We start from the raw sequence: 20,872 nt of genomic DNA, 5'->3' as shown, positions 1-20,872 counted from the left end.
GTCGTCATTGTGATAATCAAACTTTTTTTCCCCAATTGTTTTCCTTTGATTGTTGTGAACACAATTAACTATTTTTTTTAATCTTCATCACTTTTCCCTTTTAATTAAAATCAAACTTCATCAATACAATTAATCTAATCATGATTTATTCTCACAAATCAAAAGCTTGTTATTAATTGTTGACTCGATTGTAATTAGTTATTAGCGATAAACATTACATGTATTCTTGAGCTCGAATAGAAAAAAAAAGTTCTAACATAGATTAAGATTTTCTCGAATTCATTTACATTTCAATAATGTTCACAATTAAGAATCAACCATTTAACTTGATTGTTGAAAACTTTAATCAGTTGAATTTTCAATCAACAATCAAGAAGAAACTTTCCAACTTCAATCATTGAATATATAAGACAAATCTAATTACTTGTTTACGAATTTTTCTTTCATTTCACAAACTGGTCATCATTTCTTGTCGTAATTATGTCAACTCGAAAACGATAAATCGAATAATCCAATTGGACTAATCAAAAATTTCGACGAAAAATCTCAACGAAAAGTTTCTTCTTCTCTCCGATAGGTGTCGTTCTTTTTTTCTCCCGCGTTCATTTTCTTGATTTTCTTAGTTGAAGTTTCTTATGATTTAGTTGCTCTTCAACTTTTCATGACAAACATTAGAAGTTTGGTCTTAATTGTGATTAGAATTAAGTTATTTTTTTAATTGTTCCAAAAATAGATGAATTGTTACGTTCGATTGGTAGGGTTTCTTTTGTTTGGTGACATTTTGTTTATCTCTTTGTGACCTTTTCATTTTGTGTCATTTACTTGTATTGGTTACTCAATGTTTCTTTTGGATTAAATTGATTTGAATTGATTAGCAAGTGAATCAATTACTGGTTATTAGTGATTTGTCCATGTTAATTGTTCAGACACCGGTTTGCTAATTAATCAATAAATCTGTTTGTCAGTAAATTAATCACCTTTTTTTTACGTTCTTTATATATCAAAGGTAAGTCTTTTTTTTTAATGTTCTATTCTCTTTTGTTTGTTCTATTCTCCGATTTTTGTTTTCTCTTCTGTTTTGTTTTCTCCTATTCAAATGTCTCTTTGTGATTTATTGTTATTTTGATGATCTCTTCTGGTGATGATTTGATGTGTAATAATTGATTCCATTTGATATTCACCTGAAAATATCTGTCATCCAAATGTGTGTTACAATTAACAACCATTTTTGATATTCAATATGATGTAATTATCTTTAATTGGGTTGATTACACATTCAACTCTTTCTATTGTTATGTGTTTTTAGAGGTCAGTCAGGTGAACCCCCAGTAATTGGCGTTCTTTTAGACATAAACGTGATCTTTTTCCAGAATTTGATTACTTTTCATTGGATTGCAATTATCTCTCTCTCTCTCTTTTCCGATTTCCACAAATAAGAAAAAAATTCTAAAAAGAATTCAATTCTATTCATTTTAGAAAATGGAAATTATTATATCATCATCTTCATCTTCTGACACCTTCTCCCGGTTTTTCTCTTGCGGTCAACAATGGCCGACGAGAAAGATGATAGAAAAAAGCTTAGCTAATTTTCCAAATAATGAGTAATCATGCTAATAATGAATACATATTTTTCTTCTCATCTTCTTCTTCTACTTCCTTGACTCATCTTCCTTTTCCCCCTTAATCTTTTCATTATCTTCTGACTTTGAAATACGAGTAACAGTTTCTTCTTAAATGAGAAAACAGTTTTTCTTATGAAAAAAGATATAAAGTTATTAGGAATTAGGAATTATAAAGATGAAAAGAAAAATAATATGATTGTGGTTGCTCACTTTTCTCTCTCTCTCTCTCACTCACTCGGTGTAACTGAGTGACCTCAAGATCCAATGGTCTGCACGCTCAAATATCATCACTGTTTTAACTGTTATCTTCCAATCATTTTCCCTTAACCTCCTCTCTCTCTCTCTCCCACAACTTCATTTCTCATCATAATTTAATTTTTTTCTCTTTCTTTTCTCTTTCTAGAAAACGGGTTTTTATATCATTTTGGTAACTTGGTACCGTCCTCGTAATGTTAATTATGATGATGATGATGATCCTTCCGGAGTAAACCGTTATCTCATATTTAATGTTTCACTGTTACATTAATTTTCCACTCCACCACCACCACCACCACCACCGTGTGTACAACAGCAACAATTATAAAATTGTTTACCTGATGATGGGAATGATTTTGATGCTGATAAAGTTACATTGTGTTGCCATTTAAATTGTTTATCATCATAATGACAATGTTTAACGTGTTTACCGTCTTGTCCACTATTCAACTGACCATATCTTGAAGTTGATGATTTTACCCTTTTGACCCAAATGTTGATTTCTGTTAAATCATCATCATCATCTTCTCAACCACTTATCAAATTATCCTTGGTGGTTATTGATTAAATCGATAATGAACCGTTGGGCTCGTCGATATTATCCTTTGATGATCACAACAATTAGCTTAACATTTGTTTATTTCTATAGTAAAGTGACACTTGAAAATGAAATTAACGATCATTCTGGTCAACCTGAAGATGTTAATCAACCTGTTATTTACCAGTCAAATAATTCATTCATTACAATTAATGATAAACATAGAAAGTTAATCAATCCATATAAACCAATGAGATTATTTCAACGTTCATCTTATCAGATTGATGGAGATAAACCTTACAGGGATAGTGTATCTCACTTATTAGATATGGATAATTTTACTTTTATCAAAAATTGTTCAACCAAATGTTTACCATCAACATCATCTTTTAATCAGTCAACAACTTCAGACGATCTTCCATCATCATCATTTTCAGATGAAATTAATTTGTTAGCTTTTGTTCATTCTGCTCCATTTAATTTTGACAAAAGACGGATTATCCGATCTACTTGGGCTTCTCGTCGTGTTCAACATCTTCTCGGAATAAAAGTGATCTTTCTTCTTGGTGTTACTAATTCGTCTTCCCTTCAATCAGTAATTGACACCGAATCGGCACAATTTGGTGACCTGGTTCAGGGTAATTTTGCCGATACCTATGCCAATTTAACTTATAAACATTTAATGGGTTACAAATGGGTGTTAACCTTTTGTCGTGAAGCAAAATTTATCATGAAAATTGATGATGATGCTTATGTTGACATTTTCCGAGTGGTCAGTTTCCTTCGGACAACATTTCATCCTCCACCGACAACTGGTAACAATAATAATAATAATAATAATAACGGTGTTTCCTCATCACCCATGGGAATAATTAGCTGCTCCATGTTCCCAGAAGGAGTTTCCGTTAAAAGAAAAGGTAAATGGAAACTGACCCATAAAGAGTATCCCTTTGATGTTTTACCTGCTTACTGTTCCGGAATTGGATATTTTATAACACCCGATGTAATTCAAGATCTTTACAATATTTCACCATCGATAAAACCTTTCCTATGGATTGATGATTTATTTATCACTGGAATTCTGGTCGCTCATTTACCTATTCGCCATCAACCAATTAACTTTAAATTTACTTACGATCCAAATGACCTGAGAAAATGGTTAAAATCAACTTCAGATCGTCGACCCTCCCCATACATTATTGGGGATATTGGTGATGTTTCCGATTGGGAATCATTCATGATTAAACTGTGGGAAAAAACGAGTAAATACTTAATTTCTTGATTTGAAAAAGAATCAAAAAGGAAAATTATGACCACCACAATACAAATCAATCATAATCAACTCATTGATTTATGAATTTTGATCATCTCCATTCCCAAGTCTCCAACCAAACACAACAGAATGACAATGAAGATCAGCAACGATCCCCAGATGATTAATAATAATCTGGACTCTGAATTTGTTTCAATGGTTAATTTTATCGGATGAAAATTGTGTTCAAATGATGTGGTTACATGGTACATGGGAATTTGCAACGATAACAAAGATGCAAAGAAACATAATCGATGATGAATTGAATTGCCCCTGTAAACATGGAGATGATTTTCTCTTGCAAAGCGAAACTATAAAAAAATCGTCTATCTAATTCATCTTATTGTTTCTCAACTCTTTTGGTACAACTCTGAAGTCTCTCTCTCTCTCTCTCCTTCACGGACCAGTTAACCCCTTTGGGTGCAGTGTGTTAAATTTGATTGTTGACTATTGTTGATTTTTTATTGTTTTTCAAATGTCTCTGATATAAAGACTCTCTCATGGATTCATGATGATAAAAACAATATTCACACTCATTATGAGACCTTTTATCTCTATGGAAGTGGTTTATTAACAAAGAAACAAATGAAAGGAGCTGAAGTAAACAAAATCCACTGTATACCTATTACATGATATGGCGTTAACGTGTGTCTACATTCATCTTATTCTTCTGGTCTCTTTTGTTTTAATAGAAAGAAAAGACAATTACAATCAAGATGAACAATAATTGTTGATGAAATGGAAACAATTATTGTCAAGAGAGAGAGAGGAATCAAAGTAAAGATCTTGGAACAAAAGGTTCCATGATAAAAGAAGAAGACAAGAAGGAGGATTAAGACGATGGCGAAAATATAATTAACAAATAACTTGAATTACTTCAAGATCATGATATGAATGAATTTCTTAAAAGTTGATCTTTTCAAGTGATAACAATTGGATTAACAAGAACAGGAAACTTTTCATCATCATCATCAACAACAGTTTCATCCTCCACTCACTTGTCAATGGTTTGGCTTTGCAATCTGATACTCATTCATTGCAAAAGTATCATCTTATTATTCACCAGCTTCAAGATGATCATGATAAAAGAGTAAATTATCATCATTAACCATCAACTGTCATCACAATTGAATTAACTTGTTAATTATGTTGACTTTACATCTATATAAATATTTTATATATATAAATTGTTACTTGTTAATTTAAAATTTATATTGTTATATATAAAAAAGATTACCCGTTGATTTACAATGCAGGACAATCAAAAAAAGATTTAATTTTAAATTTTCACTTGACTCTTACCTGTCATATTTACCTGGTCCTTTTTTACAGATTATATTCAACTTTGTAAACTTAAACATTCGCGTGTTGATTGTTAATTGTCTCTCTCATTGATGATTACAAATTCACCTGAGCTTGTAAAAAGCAATTTCTACCATTTTAATATTGTATTTATATCAACTGTAATTAATAGTCTTAATTGTAATTTATGTATGTAGTTTTTAATCAGTGACAAATAATTTTGATAATCTATGAATCCAATGTAACTCAGGGTAGATCAATTGTAAAGGTCAACAATTTGTCAACAATTTTGTCAACTTGGTTTACCTGATGAAATATTAATCTAGTTGATTGTCAATTTGATAACAAATGGATAAGGGATTAGCAAGATGAAAGTAGAACTAATCATCTGAATCATTACTGATTCTTCAAGTTTATCCTTTGATTTATTTTCTTTCTAACTGGCTGATGATCAGTTACCTGAGATTGATGAAATTTCTCACCAATAATCAAGTTCAATCATCTCGTGAAATGATTGGATTGATGATTAAGATTAAATTGTTGGAGAAAAAAAAAATTCTGTGAATCAGGTAACAGGAACAAAGTGATGAGGTCAATTCGATGAAGATGATGATGGTCAACGGTGATAATCGTATGTTTAATGATAATCATGATGATGGAAAACTATTATCTTGATTGTGATGGACAATCAATTCGTGGTCAGTTTACCCTTTGACCGCCAATCCATTTACCTTGATTGTAATAACACTTTTTCATCAATCAATCAACTGATATATTGGTTGACCTTTACCAAAATAGTTACTCTTCCGGATCAAATTGTTGGGAAATTTTGATTGTGATTAATTGTTACTCATCAATGTCCAGTTTTTTTTCATCCTCAGGTTAATTTAATTGTTTTCATCACGAATTGACAATTGACCATTTTTTTCAATTGGTATCCACACAATCAGTTAATCGTCATGTTTGTTGATGATTAAGGTGAATAATTTAATTTGGTAAATGAAGTAAATGTTTAATCATCATGATGGAAGCGATTGTTAATTGCAACAATTAATTGTTCTTATAAAGATTTTACTTATCTTGCTTTGCAATTAAAGTAAATTGAGTTAATTGATTTGTTTATTTGATTTGAAGTTTCTGTGTTTAACAATTAACTTTGAAGGATAATCAATTGAATCGTTTTTGATTACTTGTGGCATTATATTAAATTGTTTACTTTAATCATTTACTCAGCAATTAGTTAAATCATGAAGAGACAAAGTTAATGATTAAATTGGTGGAGTGACTGAAGAATAGGAAAATGATTTGGTCTAATTGTTGGAAGAAAATTAAAAATATCTTATATTGTAATTAAAATAATCTCTTTGATTTCATGTTTGCACTTCATTTGTCTTAATTTAATTGTTATTACAATTAAGGTGATTAAAATGATTGGATAATAATTAATAACATTTAAAATTTACTTTCCTGTCTATTGATTAACCATAAAAAATCTTTAATTACAAACAATCAGTTAATCTAATCGTCTAAATAGAGTACCGAATGTTTCATTTTTCTTCAATTTAGTTAACAACTTTTATCGATTATTTAATTGTTTCAATTAGTTCATTTATTCAGAACTTTTTTATTCAATTCTCTCGAATTTCAAATAATAACAATTGATTTCGAACTTTCAAATTCATCAATTATTATCATCTATTCTTTTGATAACATAATAGAAAATTCAAAAGTATATCTTCTTAAGAAATAATCATAAAAAATTGTAATACAATTAAGACAATAAATATTAATAGAAAGTTAATTTCTAATTAATCAGCAATTGAATTAAATGATTACCAAGGAAAAGAGCACAACCAGTGGCTCCATCTTTCGATATAAAAAGTAAATGGAAAAAAATTTTTTTCTTTGTTTACATTTTGATCAACCAGAAAATTAATTAATCTGATTAAGTTAATTTCATTTTCTAGATCATGTTTGTTGATTAATTTCAAAGGTTTTCAATAGCAAAAGAGAATATTATATTTCACCCAATTCACACCTAGAAAAGCCTTAAAATAGTTACTCTAAATGGAAACTATTGATTAGATTAACTGTTATTTTTATGTTCCCTATGTAAACCAATCTAATTGCTGTGTCCTTTTAATGTGTCATCTAATTTCCATTGGGTTAATATCATCATCATCGTATCTTCATTACACCTAAAAACATAAACAACAACAACAAAAAATACTACACGAGGTAAGTTGGATCATAAGAAAAGAAAGAGAGAGAAAGAGAGAAAAATGAAAAGGTGAAAAGTAGGAGGTAATAACAAGTAATAGTTGATATGAATTTAAACATTTGTATGTGTTTACATTTCGTAAGAGAGTGAGCAAGAAGATGAGAGAGAGAGAGAGAGAGATGATGATGATGAAGAGAAGAAGAAGATTGAAAGCAAAACACATGATGAAATGTTACACGAGGCAAACCTAAAGAACATGATCAGAACCTGAGAAAGACGAAAGAGAAGAAAGAAAGAGAAAAATGATCATCATGGAGAGTACATGGAAAAGGTGTACACGCTCAGAGCTTCATCTTCCATCTTCATTACGTAATATGCTTTCGTATGTTAGGTGGATCCTCTTGTTTTCCCTGAAGATGGAAGATGAAGGGGAAAAAGAGAGAGAGAGAGAGACTGCGAGAGGCAATAAACTTTACTGGGAATGCTACACGAGGTTGAGGCGGTGCTACAACTATTATGCTGATAAAAAGTGGGTGAATTGTTTGTTTGTTATTTTTATCTTTCTTTTCTCTTTCTCTCTTTCTAATTTTTATTTCTCTCTTTCTTTTAGTTTTTCATTCACATTCGTAGTTGAATTAGTTGTGTAAACCAGAAGAAAAACATTTAAATTGTATCTCAATTTAACGTAACAATTTTAATTATTCTCTCTATTACCATAGAAAATAGTAAATTGTACTTGTGGAACAAAAAAATATTCTATTCTCTTTGCCTGTTGAAAATTCGTCTAAATTTTCATTGGTCCATTTTAATTTCTCTTTCTTTTCTCTTTCTCTCTTTCTAATTTTTATTTCTCTCTTTCTTTTAGTTTTTCATTCACATTCGTAGTTGAATTAGTTGTGTAAACCAGAAGAAAAACATTTAAATTGTATCTCAATTTAACGTAACAATTTTAATTATTCTCTCTATTACCATAGAAAATAGTAAATTGTACTTGTGGAACAAAAAAATATTCTATTCTCTTTGCCTGTTGAAAATTCGTCTAAATTTTCATTGGTCCATTTTTAATTTCTCTTTCTCTTTTTCTCTCTTTCTATTTTCGTTCCAAGATTAACTTCTTTGTCTTTCTTTTTTTTTTCTTCTTTTTTTTCTGATTGTTTGACACAATTGATTCACTCTGATTTTTTTTCATCGTCTACAAATCATCATCATGATAAACTGACTTTCCCTTTGTTAATCAACTGCAACAACATAAACAATTACCATGGATATTCAACAATTTGTGCAACTTTAATCTCTAATCCACAATCAAGATTGACATTCCAACGACAATCAACAAACTGGTAACATCGCAATAAACTCGTATAAATATCTTACCTCTATTTTTTCATTTCTCTCTCCCTCTTCACTGTGATGTAATATCACTTTGATATTTCAAAATATATTCCACCCTAATCTCTCTCTCTCTCTCTCTCGCTCCTCGTGTCTAAGGTCACTACCCACCCTCATCTTCCTCTTTCTTCAACTACCTGTGGTAGCTGTTCACTTCCTTTACACTACTTGCTTAATTTCTTGATTCCCTCTCTCTCTCTCTCTTTCTTTCTCTCTCTATGAAATCATCGTAGAAGAAATCATGTTATTTTCTCCTCGTGTTGCCTTCATCCTCTCTTTCGCAGTTCATTTCATCTCTCTTTCTTCTTGATTCTCTCTCTCTCTCTCTCTCTCTCTCTCTCTCTCTCTCTCTCTTCCCTACTCATCAAACTCCATAGACTTTGAGTATTAGTCAATAGTCTGATCCCAATGAGTAAACTTGATTCAATATGATTTACATGACATCACAATAAGACAACAATTTGTTATTGCACCAGTTTTATCTTCCTCTCTCTCTCTCTTTCTATCTCATTACCACTTCAAAGCGACATCAATATCTATCGACGCCATTGTTGTTTGATTATTTCTTTTGGAGACTGTAATCATTTCACCAAATTTGTGATTCATCATCAACACTTTTTGTCTCTTGTTTTTTTTTACCAACGTGTTATCTTCGTAATTATTCAACATCAACAATTGATATTCGTTGAAATTGTAAAATAATCAATTTAATTTTCTTCTAGACGAAGAAAACAAAAAGAAAATTAGAGAAGAAAAATATTCTTTTCTCTTTTTTCTCCAGTTACTTTGGGATAACAACTTGTTCTTAATTTTTCCCCTTCTTTCTGGTCCAATTGTGACTAAAAAAGTGTTTCAATCAATCAGAAGAACAACTTTTTCTCTAAACCGAATTTACCAGTGACTAATTTATTCTAATTAATCTGCTAATTTTCTCCTTGAAAAATATTAATTATTCTCTTCTCACCTTGATAAATTAGAAAGAGAAATAAAATCAAAACAATGGCTCCAATCAACAAGAAATTTCGTGCTGTTGATGCCCTTAAACACTCAACATCCTCTTCGTGTTCATCTCCACCCTCTTCGCCCTCAGTTTCTTCACCACCCTCAGTGATTGTTAGAAATGATTGTCAAAGGTTAGATATAAATGGCCTCTATTCTTCCGATTCTGAGCAAGTTATTCTACCTCATGAGGAAAATCGGAGACAATTGAAGGTTAATCCTGATATCTCACAGCAACAAGATTCACCGATCGATGCTACACTTGGTGCTAAAATAAATTGTTCCCTTCTTGATAATCAGAGTATCGTTCCAAGTGATTCAACAAGTAATGATTCAGTTATCATTTCAACTCAAACCTCCGATGTTACCAATTCACAACGTTCATCGTTACAAGTAAATGATAATCAAATTGGAACATTATTCTCATCATCCATTTTACCGCCATCTCTTTTTCACCATCATTCTCAAGAAAGTAACTTAACCCGTCGTCAAAATTATTCTCAACATCGTCACAAACACTCAGAACAACATCGTCACTCTAAACAAGATTCAGAGTTATCTCAAAATTCTGTGGCTCAATATCATCATTCAATTCACAATCATTTACATTTACACCCTGAACAGAATAAGGATCACCATCATCACACCAATAATGTTACCCTTAATCCTCATTGTACAATTTCATCTCCATCGGTTTCACCTTTCGATCAATCTCCTCGGAAAAATTATCAATTCAATTTTCCATTCTCACCAACATCTTCTGCTCAATCACTACCTCCTTCTCCTGCAAGTGTAATCACCGAAAATGTTGGCCACTCAAAAGATTCATTTTCTTCTGAATCAGTTTACAATGATTCCAATGGAATTCGAACTCGAGCAGATAATAGTAACTCTGAACCCTTTCCATATGAGAAAAATAGAAAAATGAATAAACGTTTCACCAAATCACCACCTTCGTTAATACCTAGTGATTCACATCGTCACATCTCTTACAGAATGGATAATGTATCACCTACACCAAGTAAATCATCAACCAACTCAGAGAGTCACAAATCATCATCTTCATTAGGTAAAGCATCTTTAGATAAAGCAAGTGAAGAGTATCGATTACGTCGAGAAAGGAATAACATTGCTGTACGAAAATCAAGGTCAAAATCGAAAGTAAAATTTATTCAAACTATTGATCGAATGAACCAATTGGAAGAAGAAAATTCTAAACTTCATGCTCGAATCGACGAAATGTCAAAAGAAGTTACCGTTCTACGTTTACTAGTCTCAAGGTACCACCGAGAAGATCCTCGTCGATTAGAACATTTGGAACATTTATTAGCCATCGAAATGTCTCAGGAAATAACGATGTTAGGTAGGTTTCCAGAACGAAATGATGAAAACCGATTCGCCGCTCTCTTACCCTTGACCAATGCTGGTATTCTTGCTCGTCATCATCGTTAAATTTTCTTACAATTTGATGATATAATTTAACACCATTAACAACTTGTTTACCCTTCTCTCTCTCTCTCTCTCTATCTCTCTCTTCCTCTCCCTGTCTCTCTCACTCACTAACAAACATTAACTCCTCGAACTACAATTAACAAATCATTGCCTTTAAAGCCAACAAAATCAACTAATAATCAAAACTAACAACTAAAACTAACCAAGCCAACCATTTGAACCTTTCATCAAAATCGATATTATTATAAATATAACATTTATTGAAAAAGATAAACTAATCGTCTAATACTCGTCATGAAAATATATTAACATGCACAGGGTCAGAAAAACATTATAATCATTATCCAAATCTCGTCATTGATTTATTCTAATACACATACTAATACAGAGGTGATTTCACTTAGAGCATATCAGTTTTCAGTATGTCCCCCTAGCGGATTAGTGTAATTAGGCTTGTATAAACTAGAGAGATTAGTTCACTTTTTTTATAAGAAATTAACCTTTTTGGTTATGTAGAGGGCGCTGAAATATGCTCTAAGTGAAACCGCTCTAAGTGAAATCACCTCTGTATATATATAAATCTCTATATATTTAATTATATAATTAAAAAATTATTCCCCTTCATTCTCGTAACAATAGATATTGGTAACAATGGTTCGCAAGCTCGTAATTATCACGATTCCCGTCGCAATATCAATTCATTTTACAAAGAGAGATAATTCCTGTTAATAGAAATTTTCATAATCTAATTGTCACAGTTCTAAATTTTATCGGAATGAAAACTAAATGTTCATCGATAATCAGCTGGATATATAATATATTTCACCAATAATAATAATAAGCTAACGGAATCAACAAAAAACAGCAGCTTATATGTTATAATAATTATGGTTAATCAACTATAAGTTTATTACAATTTGATGTTTTCTTGATTTTTGCTGGAAATGTTGCTTTAAACAATCAAAATGAATCATTTATATATATAATTGTTACCCTGTTAACTGTTGCGATAAGAATTACCCAACTAAGATCATTATATTATCTATTAATTGTCTTAGTTTAATCAATTATTCTTTCCATAAAAAGAAAAATATTAATTTATCAACAATAATAAAAAAATAAACTCGTAACTTACTCATTTATATTATTTTATTCACTAATCAATTTACGAATCATTAATCAGATTAATTTTCATTCTTTCTGATTAACCGTAATTACGAAAAGTTGCTTAATTATCTAAGAGATGGAGCTACTTGTTCAACGAAAACGAAAGAAAAAAAGAAAGAGAATCGTTTTCTCTTTCATTTGAGTCTCTTTTCAGCGCCATCTCTTTTTCAATTAGAGAAGTTTTCAGTTTTTAGTTAATTGGTTTCTCTTTGATTCTTGAGATGACGTTGCAATCGTTGTAACGAATTGAATTAACTCAATTCTTTTTTGGATAAGAATAGTTTACTTGTGAACAATTAGCTTGAATTAGAATAGACAATCAATCAAAACTGTTTCTTTGAGACTTGGTTAGTTTGATTGGTGGAATTATTAATCTGATGTTGATTCGGTTGGTGGATAATAGGATGGAAAAAATTAATTAGTTCGAAAGGTGAATTTATGCCAAAAGTTGTACGACAAAAGAATAACGAGAATGAACTTGAAGAGATGATGGAGACTGTTAATGATGATAAATTCGAAGTATGAAGGAAAAGGAGAGGCTGAGGTTCCGTTGATTTTGTTGCTCATCTTAATCATCATTGTCATCATGCGATTTACAGAGTTGGCCTTTGTTCTGGGCATCGAGTCACCACAAAAGGAACTAATTACTTTGATTGTGATGACTCGTTGCCCAAAAACAAAGATGAACACTGTGTATGCGATGATGATGATTAAGATGAAGATGAGGATCAAGATGATGATATAGTTTCTCTCTCTCTCTCTCTTTCTCTTTTTCGTCTTTCTTTGTAAAATCATCTTTATTTTTCGTTCGCTTTTTCCTTTTCTTTTTCTTGTTTTATTTTCATCTATGATTCCAACGGAACTAAACCTCAACCTCTACAAAAATATCTTTTAATTTTTCTCCCTTTTCGCCTTCTTCTTCCTTCTTCTAATATTCGAGATCATCATCATCTTCATCTTCATCTTCTTTTAATATTCGCTCTTGATCTTCGCCTTCGTCTTGATTTTCGTCTATTCAATCGTATTTCCTTTTCCTCTTCGATCACGTTATCTCGATTTACGATTTTCGTCTTGTTTTTTTTTCTCTTCATTTCCATTCATAAGTTTTTGCTTTTTTCTTTTTTTCTTATGATAAGATTTGGATATTGATTGAGTCTTTTGATTGTTATCATGAAATCATGTAGATCATCAAAAGACTCATTTAATTATTATAATTAACTTTCATCATCATGAAATTTATATTCTCACTGTTTCATAATTATAATAATTAAAACTCAATTGAACTCGACTGAATTGTCTGGACATTGATGTGACAATTTTATCAATAGTCTATTGTTGTTGATGTTGTTGTACTTGTAATGATCATTTAAATTTCATAATTGTAGCAATGATTACAAGTATTGATTGAGATAATTAGGTGATTTAAATGATCAGTTTAACAATCACAATGAACTAACCAAATATCTTGACCACGTTATTTGTTTGTTTAACTAACGGTACAAGTTGTCAAAATATTTGTATTTTCATTGATGGAGATGAAAATGATGATGATGATAAGGAAGATAAGGATGATAAGAGTTGAATGGATGTTTACAATAAGAAGGTGGCGAAGATGACAAACTGATGAAAGTAACCGAAATTCAAAGATAAAGATAAAGATACAGATTGAGATTAAGATTAGAATGAGAGTAAGAATTTAGATGAAAGACAGAAAGAAAGACAGAGAGTAAGAGAGAGAGAGAGAGAGAGAGAGGAAAGAGGAAAGAAACTGAGTAACCGGATATGTAACATTAATCGAGTATATTAGTTACAGTTAATTGTTTTCGGGTCATTTCCCGATTTTCCGCCAACAACAAGATTAAGACCGAGAAGGTCATCTTTTTTTTCGAGCGATTCATAAATCATACTTTTCGTTTTATATTAACGACGAAAAGTGACCAAAGGCCAAAAGGCTCAGAGATCAAAAGACCGCTGGTATTATTATTACATAGACATAATTAACTCGAACAAAACTAATTATGATTAAAAACAAACTCAATTAGTAGACAATTTTTCCGACTCCAATTGAAGCGAATCAATATTCTAGTATGTTGACCATCATCATCATTCTCGCTCATCTTCATTTTCATCTTCATCTTCATCCTCTTCCTCTTATTCCACTTTATCTTCTCACTCCCACTCGACTCATCCTCCTTTTCTTGACGCTTTTACTACAATAAGAAATGATACACAATATGATACTATCTCTCTCTCTCTCTCTCTCTCTTGTTCTTTTTTCTTTTTTTCAGTGACCCTGAAAATGTTTCTTCTATTACAGATCAATGATAAAGTGCCAACGAAATAAATTCCATTGAAACTCAATCGAATTAATAAATTGCCAAAGAAAAAGCATAAACCATGAAAATGTTTCTCTTTCTTCAACTGTCAACTATTATTACTAAAAATTAACGGGATGATGATGATGATCAACAATCGAACATCTATTAAATCATCTTGTTAATTGTTTCATTAAACGATTATAATGATGATAATGATGCTGATGATGTTCAATTCGCTCCTCCCTCTTATTCACCTTTACAAAAGTGAATCAGTTATGAAGATAAACTAATGTTATAGGAAAGAAAAGATGCAAATTATGATGAGTAAGAAAAGAAAACGAGAAGATGAGATGATGAGAAGGTGCGAAGGTGAGAAGATTAAGAAGAAGAAAAGAAGAAAAGAGAGAGAATATACTCATTGTTTATCATCATCATAATCATGGAAAATGAGAAGATGAAAGAAGAGACGATGATGAAGATGGAGATGAGGCTGAAGATGAGGAGTGTCAATAGTGAGTTTTACCTCTTACCTCTTTCAAATTTTCCATCATCATCTCATCATCTTTTTCTGGCATGAAAAACAAGAAGATGAAGAAGAAAAAAGTTCTTCAATCAACTGAGAACTTTTTTCCCTTAACATCAACATTTCTTTTCCTTTACTTCAATAGGTAATCACAACATTTCTCATCCTCATCATCATCTTCTTCTTTTTCTCCTTCATCTTCACTATCAACATAAGAAAATGATGACGATGATAAAAAGATGGTGATGAAAGATTTGACCTGAAGATCATCTTCTCATTTCTACCTATATAATCACTATATGATTTCCAGGTTAACTCGGAATCTGAAGAAATGATCCCAATCATTTTCATCTTCAACTGTTGCACTTTTTTTTCTCTCATTTTCATCTCTCTCTTTCTTTCTCTCTTTAATATTTCTCTCTCTCTCTCTCTCTCTCTCTCTCTCTCTCTTCATCTTTTTCTCCAAACTCATCATCCCTCTCCACCCACTACTCCTCCTTATCGTCATGTTACTATGTAAAGCACGATAACCTTTTTCTCGTCTAATAAAATCAGAGTATCATCATCATCATCATCTTCTTCTTCTGATTTTCATTTTGATAATCACAAATATAACTTATAATTTATCAGAATTTGATATTATTGTTTATTACTATTATTATCAATATCATTTATCTCATCATCTTCATCATTTTCATTATCTTCATCACCTTTATCTTTATCTCTGTCATCGCCTCCTTCGCCTTCGCCTTCGCCTTCTCTTTCCTTATCTTCATCTCTCTAAAATTCTCATTCATCATCTCATCAATTCCGACAATTTATTTCAATCACATCAATACAATAACTTAAATTCATTAAAATCCAATCTTCTTACTCCTTTTAGATCAACTAATCAACATCAACAACAATAAGATTTACAAAAAAAAAGACCAAGAAAAAAAACTTTCTCATGTTAATCAATTTTTACAATTTAAATTATAATCTAAATGATTATTGCATAAACTGCAATTAATTATTATCGATATCATTTAACTTACTATTCTCACTATCTCATCGGCAAATTCAATTTTCTATTAATTATATTACTCAACCCTCTTCATCTTTCTCTTTCTCTCCATCTTTCTCTCCATCCTCATCTTCTATTTCATCTTCATCTCAATCTCAATCCTAATCTTAATCTTCTCCATCATTCTCATTCTCATCCTCATCATCACCAATACCGAGATTAATAATCATCTTTAATCTCAATCAACAAAACAATTGTTACCTTTATATTCAAATCAACCCATTGGTATATCAACTTATCATCATTATCAATGATAATTCACGTTTCAGTTTCACATTCAAATTCAAATTCAAATTCACATTTACATTTACATTTAGATTTAGATCAAGATTAACCACAAGATTCAAATCAATCGGTATTCAGTTTAAACTACTAATATTCGGTATTTAATTCTCGTAACGCAACTAATAAATTTTAATTACAATTAGATGAAAACTTTGCGATTTCTACAATTCCTTCGACATCAATCTTATGAATCGAAAACTATTAATAATAATTCAAACCAACAAGAAATAAACACCAGAACAATAATACAGAATCAATTATCTCTTAATTGTCTTTTCTATTCGCTAATTTGTCTGTTAATTATTTCATTCCCATAGATTAACATTGATCAACGACAAGGAAGCAATTCGCTGACATTTAATTCTGTATGTTAATCATAACCATGGGAAAAAACAGCATTTATGGTTTAATGATAACAAGATGATGATAATGATGATAAACAAGAGATTAAGCCTGGATTATAAGCAGAATAATCATCCAGATTATAACACAGAAATCAACAAGTTAATCTATGGTTACAATATTTTTCTTGGCAAACGACAATTGTAATTTGCAACAAGTTGAATGCATATTTAGTCTAGAGGAAAATAAATTCATGGTGAAAATTGTGAATTAACTGATTTACATGGTAGATTATGATTCTGGAAGGTGCAATTTTCATTTCTCTTATAGGTTATTCTAGTATCATGAGTGGGTAATCAGCATCATCATCAACTGATTAGCATGATGAGAAACGAGATTAAATATTTTTAGTTACATTAGATGACAAAAGATAATAATTAGAAGATAATTGATTCCGAATTACTATTATTCTATTTTTGTTCGTTCGATGTATTTTTCTAATTAATTTCGATTCTAATTAAATGAAATTAGTTAAATCTCTTCTAATTGATGGTTAGAATTAATCGAATAATTTGGTTACTTTTTTTTCTTTTCTTTTAATTACTCAGCTAATATCAGAACTTCAGGACTTTAGTTAGTCGAGTTTCGGTGATGAGGTCATAAATGATATTCATGGAAAGATGACCATGAAAGCCAATTGGAATTTGAGCTTCTAAGGTCAGAAATCGACTTTTAGAGTTAAAGATAAGTTAGAATTAGCTTAGTTACTCTACTAGTTAATTGATGATTAAGCTTAAGATTAAGAATTTGATTTTCTTCTAACTATAATTGTGATTTAATCTACATTTAGAATTTGAATGAATCGAAAGAAATTTTTCATGAGTGTTATAGTGTGTGAATGATAGTTTGTATTATTATTATATATTGAAAATCATAGATTTACTATTTAATTCATCGTTTGGTTATTAGTAGTTTAAACTGAATACCGATTGATTTGAATCTTGTGGTTAATCTTGATCTAAATCTAAATGTAAATGTAAATGTGAATTTGAATTTGAATTTGAATGTGAAACTGAAACGTGAATTATCATTGATAATGATGATAAGTTGATATACCAATGGGTTGATTTGAATATAAAGGTAACAATTGTTTTGTTGATTGAGATTAAAGATGATTATTAATCTCGGTATTGGTGATGATGAGGATGAGAATGAGAATGATGGAGAAGATTAAGATTAGGATTGAGATTGAGATGAAGATGAAATAGAAGATGAGGATGGAGAGAAAGATGGAGAGAAAGAGAAAGATGAAGAGGGTTGAGTAATATAATTAATAGAAAATTGAATTTGCCGATGAGATAGTGAGAATAGTAAGTTAAATGATATCGATAATAATTAATTGCAGTTTATGCAATAATCATTTAGATTATAATTTAAATTGTAAAAATTGATTAACATGAGAAAGTTTTTTTTCTTGGTCTTTTTTTTTGTAAATCTTATTGTTGTTGATGTTGATTAGTTGATCTAAAAGGAGTAAGAAGATTGGATTTTAATGAATTTAAGTTATTGTATTGATGTGATTGAAATAAATTGTCGGAATTGATGAGATGATGAATGAGAATTTTAGAGAGATGCAGATAAGGAAAGAGAAGGCGAAGGCGAAGGCGAAGGAGGCGATGACAGAGATAAAGATAAAGGTGATGATGAAGATGATGAAGATGATGATGAGATAAATGATATTGATAATAATAGTAATAAACAATAATATCAAATTCTTATAAATTATAAGTTATATTTGTGATTATCAAAATGAAAATCAGAAGAAGAAGAAGATGATGATGATGATGATGATACTCTGATTTTATTAGACGAGAAAAAGGTTATCGTGCTTTACATAGTAACATGACGATAAGGAGGAGTAGTGGGTGGAGAGGGATGATGAGTTTGGAGAAAAAGATGAAGAGAGAGAGAGAGAGAAATAGTAAAGAGAGAAAGAAAGAGAGAGATGAAAATGAGAGAAAAAAAAGTGCAACAGTTGAAGATGAAAATGATTGGGATCATTTCTTCAGATTCCGAGTTAACCTGGAAATCATATAGTGATTATATAGGTAGAAATGAGAAGATGATCTTCAGGTCAAATCTTTCATCACCATCTTTTTATCATCGTCATCATTTTCTTATGTTGATAGTGAAGATGAAGGAGAAAAGAAGAAGATGATGATGAGGATGAGAAATGTTGTGATTACCTGTTGAAGTAAAGGAAAAGAAATGTTGATGTTAAGGGAAAAAGTTCTCAGTTGATTGAAGAACTTTTTTCTTCTTCATCTTCTTGTTTTTCATCCCAGAAAAAGATGATGAGATGATGATGGAAAATTTGAAAGAGGTAAGAGGTACTCACTATTGACACTCCTCATCTTCAGCCTCATCTCCATCTTCATCATCGTCTCTTCTTTCATCTTCTCATTTTCCATGATTATGATGATGATAAACAATGAGTACAGGTGTGGAGAGAAAGATTTGAGCCAAATTTAATCATTAATTTCTTGAATATTAATCATAGCAAATCAATTATTTTCCATGTTTAAGATAGAGAATTAATTGAGTAGAAAATATCAATTTTGAAAATTTTCTGAAAAAATCGATCGAAAATTCAAATTTTCGAAAACACTGAAAACGTAAATTACAAGATTTTCTTTCGTCTAAAATTAGTTTTTCATCAATTCTTTTGAAAAAAACTGATGAATATCTGTTTTCATACACGGAGAATAAGATGGACATGTTGAAATCGAAAATCGAAGATAAAATTTCATTTTCATTTTAGTCAAAAATAACATTTTGCAATTTTCAATTTTAGTGTTTTCGAAAATTCGAAATTTTTTCGAATTCATGTCCAAAGCTACTCAAATTTAACGTCAATTTGACAACTAAATATTCTATGCGAATTGCTGAAAAAATTTTCTTAAACTTGATTGTGCTTTATAAAATTAACGTTTTAATTTGGCTCAAATGATTCTCTCCACCCCTGTATATTCTCTCTTCTTTTCTTCTTTTCTTCTTCTTAATCTTCTCACCTTCGCACCTTCTCATCATCTCATCTTCTCGTTTTCTTTTCTTACTCAGCATAATTTGCATCTATTCTTTCCTATAACATTAGTTTATCTTCATAACTGAATTACTTTTGTAAAGGTGAATAAGAGGGAGGAGCGAATTGAAGATCATTATCATCGTTTAATGAAACAATTAACAAGATGATTAAATAGATGTTCGATTGTTGATCATCATCATCATCCCGTTAATTTTTAGTAATAATAGTTGACAGTTGAAGAAAGAGAAACATTTTCATGGTTTATGCTTTTTCTTTGGCAATTTATTAATTCGATTGAGTTTCAATGGAATTTATTTCGTTGGCACTTTATCATTGATCTGTAATAGAAGAAACATTTTCAGGGTCACTGAAAAAAAGAAAAAAGAACAAGAGAGAGAGAGAGAGAGAGAGAGAGAGAGAGAGAGAGAGAGAGAGAGAGAGAGAGAGAGAGAGAGAGAGTAGTATCATATTGTGTATCATTTCTTATTGTAGTAAAAGCGTCAAGAAAAGGAGGATGAGTCGAGTGGGAGTGAGAAGATAAAGTGGAATAAGAGGAAGAGGATGAAGATGAAGATGAAGATGAGCGAGAATGATGATGATGGTCAACATACTAGAATATTGATTCGCTTCAATTGGAGTCGGAAAAATTGTCTACTAATTGAGTTTGTTTTTAATCATAATTAGTTTTGTTCGAGTTAATTATGTCTATGTAATAATAATACCAGCGGTCTTTTGATCTCTGAGCCTTTTGGCCTTTGGTCACTTTTCGTCGTTAATATAAAACGAAAAGTATGATTTATGAATCGCCCGAAAAAAAGATGATCTTCTCGGTCTTAATCTTGTTGTTGGCGGAAAATCGGGAAATGACCCGAAAACAATTAACTGTAACTAATATACTCGATTAATGTTACATATCCGGTTACTCAGTTTCTTTCCTCTTTCGTCTCTCTCTCTTTCTCTCTTTCTTTCTCTGTCTTTCAACTAAATTCTTACTCT

At 30.7% G+C, this 20,872-nt stretch overlaps 2 protein-coding genes across 4 annotated transcripts; both read left to right on the top strand.

The window, feature by feature from the left end:
- The first annotated feature begins 633 nt into the window (after window positions 1–633).
- LOC128392134 (beta-1,3-galactosyltransferase 5-like) lies at window positions 634–5,085 on the top strand. Its single transcript, XM_053352121.1, has 2 exons — window positions 634–1,006; window positions 2,026–5,085. The coding sequence occupies exon 2, from the start codon at window positions 2,453–2,455 to the stop codon at window positions 3,695–3,697; it is 1,245 nt and encodes a 414-aa protein (XP_053208096.1). The 5' UTR covers window positions 634–1,006; window positions 2,026–2,452; the 3' UTR covers window positions 3,698–5,085.
- Window positions 5,086–8,140: 3,055 nt separating this feature from the next.
- LOC128392133 (CCAAT/enhancer-binding protein-like) lies at window positions 8,141–12,220 on the top strand. 3 transcript variants are annotated; one of them, XM_053352120.1, is made up of 3 exons: window positions 8,141–8,609; window positions 9,164–11,001; window positions 11,730–12,220. In XM_053352120.1, exons 2-3 carry the CDS (start codon window positions 9,639–9,641, stop codon window positions 11,807–11,809), a joined length of 1,443 nt encoding a protein of 480 aa, XP_053208095.1. In that variant the 5' UTR covers window positions 8,141–8,609; window positions 9,164–9,638; the 3' UTR covers window positions 11,810–12,220. The 3 variants fall into 3 exon arrangements, with proteins under 3 accessions (XP_053208095.1, XP_053208094.1, XP_053208092.1); XM_053352119.1 differs by having other exon boundaries at window positions 8,434–8,590; XM_053352117.1 differs by lacking the exon at window positions 8,141–8,609 and having other exon boundaries at window positions 9,040–11,001.
- Window positions 12,221–20,872: the final 8,652 nt, after the last annotated feature.

This window comes from Panonychus citri, unplaced genomic scaffold, assembly GCF_014898815.1.
Source record: "Panonychus citri isolate SS breed McGregor unplaced genomic scaffold, ASM1489881v1 Contig00135, whole genome shotgun sequence".
NCBI lineage: Eukaryota > Metazoa > Arthropoda > Arachnida > Trombidiformes > Tetranychidae > Panonychus > Panonychus citri.
This window is presented reverse-complemented; position numbering and strand designations above follow the sequence as displayed.

Excerpts from the sequence above, each read along its gene's own strand:
- LOC128392134 (XM_053352121.1), top strand. The coding sequence starts at position 2,453 with ATGAACCGTTGGGCTCGTCGATATTATCCTTTGATGATCACAACAATT.
- LOC128392133 (XM_053352120.1), top strand. The coding sequence starts at position 9,639 with ATGGCTCCAATCAACAAGAAATTTCGTGCTGTTGATGCCCTTAAACAC. Across the intron at positions 11,002-11,729 it reads TCAGGAAATAACGATGTTAG|ATATTGGTAACAATGGTTCG; the intron begins GTAGGTTTCCAG and ends TCGTAACAATAG.